Below are 11,292 nucleotides of genomic sequence, written 5' to 3' on the forward strand. Positions count from 1 at the left end.
TACCTGGTTACTACAGAGATGGTAAGTGTCCGCAGAGACTCTTCTCAAGCTGTCTGTTCCCTGCCTCGTACCACACATTGCCAGGGCTGCAGTGGCGAGCTGAGAGCCCCCAAAGTGGTACCAAGAGACCAGGTTACAGTCAAGCAAGGGCACCTTACTCTCTCTAAGAGGCCAAAAGCAGAGCAGAAGCACTGGTGAGGGTGCAAAGCGAAAGGATTTCAGGTGTTAGTTGATTTTGCAGCACATGAATGAGGAGAGGAGCCGCACTCTCAATGCAGCTACTGATGTACTGGGCTTGGGATTGCTTTTACATCAAGCTTCTGTCGTGTTGCTGTTGATGATAGAAACTCGAGAGTCGAACACATTCCGACTTAGATATCTTTAGTCAGAAAGGAGAAGGAAGAAAGGAAGAAAAGAAGAACTGACCTGGCCTTTGATGTAATTTAGCCTTTAGAGCCTATCACGCTTTGAAGTCAAAGGGACATAAGGAAGAAATCACAAAAAAGTCGCATCTGGGCAAAGTTATCTAGTATCTAAAATTCTGGGTAATCCTAAAGTCAGCCTTGTCATTCTTTCTCACACTGATTCAGTAATGAAGTTTCTGTAAAAATTTACAAAGGCATCAGAGAATCCGAGTTTCTCAGACTTCACGTGGTGAATATAGTTTGACGGGGTCTGCCCTTTTAGCAAACTAAAAGAAGAAAAATAATATCTAGAAAAATAAAGGAAAGGTGTCAAAACCGAAGGGGTTAGTATACTTCATATATTAAAAATAGCGTGGTTCCTGATGTATTAAAACCTGTATTAAAATCGATGAACCAAAAATATATAGAGCTAGTCGTATTTTGTTTCCTGCTACATATGTTTTATTCTGTAAGAGGAAGACTGGCTTCGGAAGCAGCTGTGCATATCCCCTGTACATTGGGCGTGCATTTGCACGGGGGAGGCAGCCGGAACTCGGTGCTGGATGCGGAGGAGCCGTCGGGAGGTAACCTCATCCTCAGGACTGGCAATCAAACCCTAGGGTCTTTATCCAGTCTCTGACCCGGATCTTGGGTCAAGCGCATTAAGCCCTTGCTCAGACGCGATCAGCCCCTTTTACTCTTCTCCCCCCCATTTTCCCGTTTGTTCCTCCCCCATAACTGTTGGCCCCTCCTATTACCCAAATTTGATCCTCCTTCTGATCATTCCTTGATAAATTTTTCAGATTAACTCAGTCCCCCTCAAACATCCCATAATCAGTTTACTCTTTCCTATGAGACCCGTCCTGATAATCCACGATAATCTCCCCCCCCCCTTCGTATCACTTACAAAGCTTCCGGTTGAACCTCTTTGAGGTTACACTTGAGTGGTTCCTTTAATGGCCCATCGATCAGTATCTTAAGAGGTCTGATCTTTGTCATTGTCCCTGTTAGCTCCTTCTCGCTAGGGTTTGTGTATCTGGGTGTTTAATTTATGACCTCTCCTGTTTATTGTCTTGCCTTTATGTTAAATAGCTGTTGTATCCTTACACAGCCGTTAAGTATCCTTACACAGATACCTGAGTCCAGGTGTGATCTTTGAGTACATCGTCCTTTAAGATATTTCTAAGCCCGTGTGGTAAATATCAGAGCAGAAAGGACTGTATCTCTCCAAAATATGAAAGTAGGTTGCAACATTTTGATTTTTGACTAGGAATGGGAACATTTTTCACCAACGTACGAGCGCTGTGTCGTACAATGACACACCTCAGAATCGGTGGAAGAACGGGATAGATAAGCAGGTAGCACGGGAGAGTGTTTCTGTCAGCTCACAGAGATGCTTGTTCAGGTCTTAATGCTTGGGAGACATTAAACAGAAAAGTGTAAGAGTCATACATCCTTTGAGTGAGGTGTGATACGCGATGTGGGGAAAACTGCATTAGGATGATGTATTTTGGATCAGTATTATGATTCTAGTGTGCTGGTGAGCTCCTGCCATAAGCATTTGCTTGAGGGACTTTTCTCTATAAATTCCCCGGCACCAGCTCTTCTGTTCAATGGCAGAGCTCCTCTGGCCCTCCCCACTTGCTGACTGGTTTATGGCGATTCACTAGAGGAGCAGAAACGGAAAATACAGTAATACATACTGTGGAAGTGATAGATCTTGCAATTCTTCACAACACAAAGGGAAATCAAAAGCTATTTATGAAGAGCTCCCCATTGTGAGACAGGAGGTGATACCTAGAGCAAATTCCTGTATGCAAGGAGTAATCCTGCTTCCAAACAAAGACGAGTATTTACTTTGCACCGGTTCGGTTCGGCACGAAGAGTGCAGATTTAAGCAGCAAACTCAAAATATCAGCACTCCCCCCGAATGCGAAAGGCAGAGGACCTATTCCCCCTTGCGACGCTGGGTGGCGCTGTTGGCCACGGACCGGAAGGTTTCTCTGCCCACACCAGTTTTTCAGGCAGCGGCAAGCAGACACAGGGAGACAGAAAAGCGGATTGAGCTGCTCGGGAAGGGCAGCGGGGCGCAGAGTGAGGGAGGCTCGGGGGGTTTCAGAAACAGCATCTCGCCACAGGATTCCCGGCAAACACCGCTCTGCCTTGGACGCTGTGTAAAAATGCCGGGAACCACGGAGGATGCCCCGAAAGGATGGTTTTCCTGGAAAGTGATGGCGAGCGGAGGCATCAAAAGGCAAGTGAGCTTGTTTATTCTCTGTGTATGCGTGTGTCAGACCGGCTCTGAAACCCTCCGCTATACCCTGGCAGAGGAAATGGAGAAGGACTCCTTTGTTGCCAATGTTGCAAAGGACCTGGGGGTTTCTCTTAGTCAGCTCGCTGCTCGCAAGGCCCGCGTTGTGTCCGAGGGGAACGAGCAGTATTTCCGGCTGAATCAAAACACGGGAGTCCTGACGGTAAAGGAAACACTAGACAGAGAGGAGATCTGTCCACAGAGCGATATCTGCACACTCTTCTTTAAGATATTCTTTGAAAATCCATTGCAACTGATACGAGGCGAGGTGGAGGTTCTTGATGTGAACGACAACTCCCCCGTATTCCCGGAGAAAGAGATGGTTTTAGAGATTCTGGAAACGATATCCCCCGGTTCTCGTTTCCCTCTGGAAAGTGCCCGGGACAAGGACGTGGGGAGTAACGGCCTGCAGAACTACAGCCTCGGGCCCAACTCGCATTTTTCCCTGGATCTCGGGATCGGGAAGGATAGGGGAAAATACGCAGAGCTTGTACTACAGCGGCAGCTGGATCGCGAAGACCAGCCAGAGGTGAATTTGCTTCTCACCGCCACCGACGGGGGCTCGCCGCCCAGGTCGGGCACGGCTCAGGTCCGGATCGTGGTGCTGGATGCCAATGACAACATCCCTGTCTTCGGTCGGGAGGTCTACGAGGTACGCCTGGCCGAGAACAGCCCGCCGGAGCAGCTGGTGGTCAGAGTCGCGGCCGAAGATCCCGATGAAGGGTCCAACGGCAAAGTGCGGTATGCCTTCACCCAGACGTCGGAGTGGTCTCGCCAGCTATTCCAGCTGAACGCTGCCACTGGCGAGATATGGATCTCGGGCAACCTGGACTTCGAGGAAGCGAAAAGCCACGAGATGGTGGTGAGAGGCACCGACGGCGGGGGGCTGTCTGCGCATTGCAAAGTGCACGTGGAGGTCCTGGACGTGAATGACAACGTCCCGGAGATAGCGCTCACCTCCATCTCCGCCTCCATTCCCGAGGACGCCCCGCCCCGGACCGTGGTGGCCCTGTTCAGAGTGCGGGACCGAGACTCCGGGGACAACGGGAGGACGGAGTGTGCGATCGACGGGGACTTGCCCTTCAGTCTCACACCCACTTTCGATAACTACTATGAGCTGCGGACAGACGCGGCTCTGGACAGGGAGAGGACGGCGGAGTACAACATCACCATCACAGCCATGGACTGGGGCACGCCGCGGCTGAGTTCTCAGGAAAGCATCTTCGTGCGGATATCCGATGTGAACGACAACCCCCCGGAGTTCACGCAGGCGGTTTACACGATGTCAGTGAAGGAGAACAACGGCCCCATGCTCCGAATCGGCAGTGTGAACGCGACGGACGCCGACGCGGGGAAAAACGCCCGCGTGAGCTACGCGCTGGTGCGGGAGCAGGGGAAGGAGAAGCCCAATGTGTCGGTCAACTCCGAGAACGGGGAACTTTACATGCTCCGCCCGCTGGACTACGAGGAGGTGCGCGCCTTCCAGGTGGCCGTGCGCGCCGTCGACGGCGGCTCGCCGCCGCTCAGCGCCGAGGCAGTGGTGCGCGTGGAGGTGCGGGACGAGAACGACAACGCGCCCGTCGTGCTGCACCCGCTGCCCAACAGCAGCGCGGCGGCGGGCGAGCTGGTGCCGCGCCGGGCGCGGGCGGGCTACCTGGTGGCCAAGGTGGTGGCGGTGGACGCGGACTCGGGGCAGAACGCCTGGCTGTCCTACGAGCTGGCCAAGGCCACGGAGCCGGGGCTCTTCCGCGTGGGGCTGCACAACGGCGAGGTGCGCACGGCGCGGGCCGTGTCGGAGCGGGACGCGGCCAGGCAGAGACTCGTCGTGCTTGTGAGAGACAGCGGGCAGCCGCCGCGCTCCTCCACCGTCACCCTCAGCCTCGCCCTGGTGGAAGGCTTTTCCGAAGCCCACCTGCGGGTCAGCGAGGAGGCGCCCGCCGCCGATCCCGACACGCCGCTGACGCTGTACCTCATCATCTGCTTGTCCTCCGTGTCGGCACTGTTCCTGGTCACCGTGATGGCCATCGTGGTTGTGAAGGTGCGGCGGGCCAGCGGGAGGGAGGCGGAGACCGGGCCCGCTTTCCCGAAGATTGCCGGGGAAGGCACCTCCGGCTCCCTGCCCCGCAGCTACGTGTACGACGTCTGCTTCGCTGCCGGGACTGTCAACAGCGAGTTCCGGTTCCTCAGGCCCCTCTTCCCTTGTTTCCCCGCCGGGCTGCCCCCCGGCCCGGGAGATCAGCGGAGCTCGGTGTGTTCGCAAGACGTGGCCAACCTCGGGGAAGAAGGCGACTGGGCAGCACAGGTGAGGGGCCTGCGCGGGCCGGGGCTGCAGGGAGGAGGGTGGGTGGAGCAAAGTGAAGCGGGGGCGGGGGTTTCACCGTTGGGTGTAGGTGCGGGACAGCGGGGACTAGCAAAGTGGCGGAGCTGGTGCTGCAGGAGCCACTGGAGAGGGAGGACAGGCTGGAGATGGTCTCACAGGTGCTGGTGGGGGCTTCCCGTGGGGATCCGGCACGGCCCAGCTGCACTCCAAGTGCTGGCTAACTGCCCTTCTCTGCATCCGCTCTGTCGGGGTATAAAGCAGAATGTAAATGGAAAACAGCTTCCCCAGGACCTTTGTCACTAAAGTGGAAACAAGTGATTCGGATCACGGTGCCACTGCAGGTGCCCAGAAGATCCTCTGATTATTCGCGTTAGATAAAGTCTCCGGTGTCATCCGAAAGGTGGGCTGCTAGATCATGAGAAGATGAGGACCCGCGGGATGGATATGTGAGCCACGGACGGACGAAACGGGGGGGTGGAGTATCTGTCCGTGCACTGCAAAGAGTCCATAGTGATCCAGGGCGGGAATGACACTGCTCCTGAAGAGACGGCCGCCCTGGGACGGTGGTGGCCCTGTCCTGAGTGAACAAGGGTACGACGGGCTGCCCTGTCATTGATAGCGTCCCCCGAACAACTATTAGGAGCTGGGGCGGTTCTCGGCGCTGGCGGATACCCGGTCACCAGGGTGCTGGTGGTGGAAGCGATGTGGGGCAGTGTTAAGGGAATTTCCCCTATACCCTAGTTCTGCAGAAAAAAATATGCAAGGTCTCGCGCCCTGCAAGCAGAACATCCTATCTGACCTTGCCTTATCCCTGTTTTTCGTATAAAGTTGAAGAACTGCGAAGCAACCCGTTTAATCCAGCCAGCAGTACAAAAGTTGTTCAAAGGTAACACCAGAAGAGGTGCAAAATGAGCTAATGATCCATTATAAGATGGACCATTTAAGGCTGACACGGAACTATCTCGTACTGTAACACGGCAAGGGGATTGGTAGAACTAAGAATCGTGGCTAGATCTGGTTGGTTATGTAAACTAAAGTATTGAATATGTAACAACTTACTATCGCTTAAAAGTTGTGACAAAAAGCTGCTCGGGGTCCCTTCTTGTGCTCCCAGCCAAGAGGCACCTTATTGCCAGCAACAAAATCAAAAAAACCCAGAAATCTGACTCCTGCTGCTCATTACCAGTGCCCGCAAACGAACAAAGGAGAACAGATAATTTTAACAGCAGAAAGCTAGGGCGCCCTAAAAGTTGCTGAAGGCCACGGAGCGGACCTCTGCCATTAATATCCTTTGTATTTTTGTAATCTATATTAACAATATTGGCCAGCCAGATGTGGAAGTCTGGGCTTTGCAACGCACCATTCCTCTCCCTTCCTGACTCACTCGGGAGCTCAATGAAAAGCACCAGCAACCCTGTCCATAGCGCTGCTATGAAGTTCCCTTGTCGCTGGTCTTGGGCACGGGGCAGTTTCGCTGTCTGGGCTCCCACAATCTTTCCTTTTCTCTGACGGTAGCAGAGCACCCACCTTCAGCATCGTATTACCCTTGAAGGCACAAAAGAGAGAGTCCTTAGGAGAAATAAATGCTTTCTGACTCACTCATCGGGAGTGCCATTGCATTGCACAAAGATTTTTCATTTCTAGGAGTTTTCTGTTATTGCTGTTCCTTCCCATTTCCATTTGGTTCAGGTGAGTACACTCTCGTACTCTCTCCTCTCCCAGTTGTTCTCTTAAGGAGACTCTGCAAACTGCTATTCTCGTCTCTTTGAGTTGTGTCAGATCCAGCGAGAAAAATTAATGGCTAGCTAAGGAAAAACAAATCGGAGCTGCCAAGTAATTTGCTGGACATGCCTGCCATTTAGACACTTCTCTGTGGGCTCGGTAGAATCTGAAAAACAGTCAGGAATTTGAGCTTGTCTCTTCTTTCTTTGATGGATGTTCCTGAGGATAGTTTGAACAAGCTGCAGCTTGTGTAGTTGATGCCTCTTTGCGGATTAAAAAAAGTCCAAGGACAGAAGAGCAAAAAAAGAGGTATCTGATCCCCCTGCCTACAAACTGTGCCTTGAATCTGACATATGAATGCTTTCAATTCCATGCATTCAACCTTAGACATCCTCTTCCTCGGTCCAAGGGCTGTCATTCGTCACTCCTGGCCCTTATATCCTTCCCACAAATGCTGTGGATGTCCCTTTGCTCCAGTGGAGGTTGCAGTGGCTGGAATGATGACAAGCAGTGGACAGGAAGCAAGAGACTGGGGAGATGCAGCCCAAAAGCAGCTGTAAGCCACCAAGGAAGAGGAAACTGAGGAAGAACCAGGGAGAGAAGGGAGAGATACTGAGAGAAGTCGAGGAGTAACACAGCCCAGCTCAGCTCTGTGGCACCTGTTGTGAAATCTGAGATGAGAGAGATTCTTGTGTTGCACACAGGACTTTTAGAATAGTAAAGGAGGTTGTAAGGTCCTACTGCAGGGACCCCAAATCCTTTACAGCGAACACCTTGCTCTTTTATCTCCAAAACCTCCTGATACCAGCGGCAACAAGAAAACGGTCCATAAAAATATCCACCACCTGAAAGCAAAGGTCGGATCCTGCAGCTGTTGTCAGCGTCTCTAAGAAAAATACTTGTTTTAGCCCCAGCAAATACTTAAAATGTTCTCATTGTGGGATTTCCTGATGGTTCATTGAAGCACAGATTTGTACTTTTGATAGTATGTTAAAACTATTTAAGCCAACATTTACTCTATAATGTCTTCAAGTATTTGTATGTTGCGCAAGTCCTGAATAAATTAAATAACACTGGTCATTAAATTCTGTTGTGTTACATAAAAAAGAATGATTACGGTTTTGCTTTGCTCTAGGGAGCAAGGTATTAGTAGGGGCTATTAATTTCCTTGGGCCAATCTATCACATTTTGGTTTCCTGCCAGTAGGATAGTCACGTCTTCCAAAACAAAGTACCCCACATCCAAGCCAATGGATGGTCATTTCATAGCCAATACTAATCAGCCAACAGCTGTCAGTGGGCCTAAGATATAGCTGCTGCAAGGGAGCGAAGGGCTTTGGAAGGGCACAGAGAAAGCTAATGGACATCAGATGAGGCCTCTCCCTCTTGCAACATTCCTCCTCCCTCTGGGCTGCATAGCCCAGTGTTTGTGGCAATTACGCAGTTGAAGGGACTTAAGGTCTTCCAGGTGTGATGCAAAGTAGGAGACTAAAACGGGTCATGTCTGAGGTTCTCTTTAATCTGTTGGCTGTTTAAAAAGCACGGGGAGACTAAAGATGGTAGTTATAACAGCTCCTGTGACTCCTCCATCTCTCCTCATTCTAGCATTGAGTCTATGTTCCCTTTTAACTCAGATTTTAGAGTTTTCGGGGATCCAGCTACCTCGTGCATTACATGAGAGTCCACACAATAAACAGCTATGACAATGAAGACCCCCGTATACTCTCTCATGGTCACCCCACAGCATCTCCCTGTTTAATAACCACTGAGGCAGGGAAATCTTCCACCCGCATCACTGCAGGTTCTCATAACTGTAGTCGCAATCTCCTCAGGGGAAACAGGGACTCACCTCGAGACATCAACATTAAAATATATTTTCTTTTTGTATGAAAGTGATTTTATTTTAGGATCTTCCCATGAGAGAGTGCCCCCCTTTCTTCCCCCCGGACTCGTAAATGGTTTTCAGTGGTGCCTTGGGATGTCCATAATGAGGATGATGTGTTCAGGCGTTAGCTTTGCCCTTTTAGGGTCAAAAAGACTCCCCTGTCCACCTTCCTTTTTGTCTCTGTGTAGAGAAGAGTACCAACGGTATAAGGCATGTCTGGAAACCAGTGCACTTCTCGCTGACATTTACTTACCCTCAGCCTTCAAATGACAGCCCTTCATTCTGTTCTTTGCAGGGCAGAGCTTCCCTCTCCGAAGACATGGGTCCCAGGCCTGTGGAAGCAGGTTGTGCTGCTAACAAGGTGATAGGGGCAAATGGCATTCCTGATCAAAATCCTTGGCTCACCCATCAGTAGATGAGGACAAGGACAAGCATGTCTGTCCTCACCATTTAATGCTCTTACGGAAAAATGAGAACAAAGAGACAAAACATGCACCAAAAAAGTATATATATATATCAAGAAGGTACAAGTCTCCTCTGCGAGAGAGCAAGGACACTTTCCTCTTATGCAGTACTTTGTTCACATAGGTATTCTGCAACAGTGATATGGATGGAGGAGGACTGTGTTGCATGTTGATTACACCGAGTCTTGATGCACGATCGTGGGAGTGCTGCTGCTTCTGAATATTAAGGGATATATGAAAACCAGAAGCAGATCTTCAAGAGTAATTTTTCCTTCATCATCTTTTCTGTATTTTTTTTTTCCTTATGGAGAGGGCTCTGTAATAATGTCTTAATTTTCGACAGTCTGCTCAATGCCACACCAAACACTTATTAAACAACATGAAGTTATGCATGCAAAGAAACTCTTTAATAACAAGCAGAAGTTGATTACAATAGAAATGACTGACTTTAACACACTTTGCATATTAGACTAAGAGTTTACAGATTCTCCATACTGTAAAAAGTGGATGTTGAGGACTGTATTTCCCCCCCCTTTTTTTTCATAATATAAAATTGAACAGTTATAGAGCATTCCAGGATAGTTGAGTGTAAGGTGGTAGAGAATTAGAAGTAGTATTAGTGGTTTTATAGCAAAATAGGTTAAAACTTTTATAATAAAGATAAGACACTGTAAAATCCAGTGAGTCCAGAAACTTTCTGTCTTCTTTTGCTTTCATTACTCTGTACTGAAATATGAAGTCATGTGATACTTCCTGTTGCTCACATGTTTTTAAGAGTCAAATGTCTGATGAAAAAACAATAAAACCTACTTGCTGGAACTCCCTCGGGTGAGTGTTTTGTTTCAGTCTGTGTGTGTTGCTGTTCGCTGCAGCGAAGCTTCCGGTCCACGAGTGTGGTGTTAAAGCAGTGATGTCTAACGGCTAGTTCTCAGCTCAGCGGGAGGGCGCTCCGCGGCTCTCAGGTACGGGAGGTAAGAGCTGTGCTGGGAGTCAAGGGGCTCTAACGAGCTTCTCTGAAGTGCCTCAGAGGTCACCTGTCACAGCCATTGCCGAGGAAATAGCCACCCCAAGAGCAGTATTGCAGGAATAAACCAGAGTATTTGGGAGTGGATTTTGTGCAGGGGAAATCAGGGCACTATCAAGAAGGCTGTGCTCAGGAGTCACAGCAGGAAGCAGGGGATTTGTCTGAGCCATGAGAGTCCTCCACTGAGACCCGGGATGCAAGAGATGCCACCCCGAGGCCCCTTTTCACGAGGGACCTCGGCTTCAGGGGTCGTGAATCGGCGTAACAATCTTGGTCCATTGCAGAAATCCTCCCAAGAATTATTATCAGGAACTCCGTAGCCATCATTGCCATGGTTCATGGACTAGCTCGCTTTGGGTGCTGGGTAGCTATAACGATACACATTTTTTTTAGTTAAACAGCCTTCAGGGAGGACTCAGCACCTTGTGCTGCCTGCCCAGGTGACTCCCCACGTCTCCGCTGATTTTAACGGAAGGAAAGAGCCTGTCTGGTACAGCCTCCCAGCCCGCTCCCTTTCCATCACCTCTGATATCACCAGCGTCTTCATCCCATCATCCACGGATCACAGACGTCTGCAAGATTTCGAGCTGCTGACACCACTGCGGATGGCAGGAATCCTCCTCTCAACTCAGAAGTTTAGCTTCGCAAAAGCTATTGTGTGAGTAGGAAGAAAAAAAAAAAGAATAGAGTCGGGGGGGCTATTTCTTTTTTTGGGGAGGGGTCAATTTCATCCCCATGAAATTCATTGAGTAACCTAAGTGATGCACGTGTAGTTATAAGGTATAATATTCATCAGTGTCCAAATGTTTAACAGAGGTGTGTAGGCAGTTAAATCTATACGCTGTGAACTTTGAGCAGAGGAATCGAGCAGTCTGTTTTCTCGGCTTTGCACTCAGAAAATATCCCCGTCCTTCGGCGCGTCGGCCGCCTGGTGCCGCTGCTGACCGCGAAGGCGCGGAGGCGCCGCGCAGCTCCCGGCCGCCGCCGCCGCCGCCGCCGCCGCGGGGCTTGGCCAGGCGGGGCGGTTCGCGGGGCTGCACCGTCCTGGAGCTGCTCTGCTCGGGGGGGGCCAGGCTGAGACCCCTGCCTGGCAGACGGGCGGAGACGCATCGATAGCTCCTACCCAGCTCACAGGGGGAGGAGAGCGCTTCAGCTAGGCAAAA

At 50.6% G+C, this 11,292-nt stretch overlaps 1 protein-coding gene across 1 annotated transcript; it reads left to right on the plus strand.

Moving 5' to 3' along the window:
• Positions 1 to 2,659: 2,659 nt before the first annotated feature.
• Positions 2,660 to 9,056, plus strand: LOC112969582 (protocadherin beta-15-like). Its single transcript, XM_026073019.1, has 2 exons — positions 2,660 to 5,017; positions 8,937 to 9,056. Exons 1-2 carry the CDS (start codon positions 2,738 to 2,740, stop codon positions 9,054 to 9,056), a joined length of 2,400 nt encoding a protein of 799 aa, XP_025928804.1. The 5' UTR covers positions 2,660 to 2,737.
• The last annotated feature ends 2,236 nt before the right edge of the window (positions 9,057 to 11,292 follow it).

The sequence above is a fragment of the Apteryx rowi genome, unplaced genomic scaffold, assembly GCF_003343035.1.
Source record: "Apteryx rowi isolate R43461 unplaced genomic scaffold, aptRow1 scaffold_1094, whole genome shotgun sequence".
In the NCBI taxonomy this organism is placed as follows: Eukaryota; Metazoa; Chordata; class Aves; order Apterygiformes; family Apterygidae; genus Apteryx; species Apteryx rowi.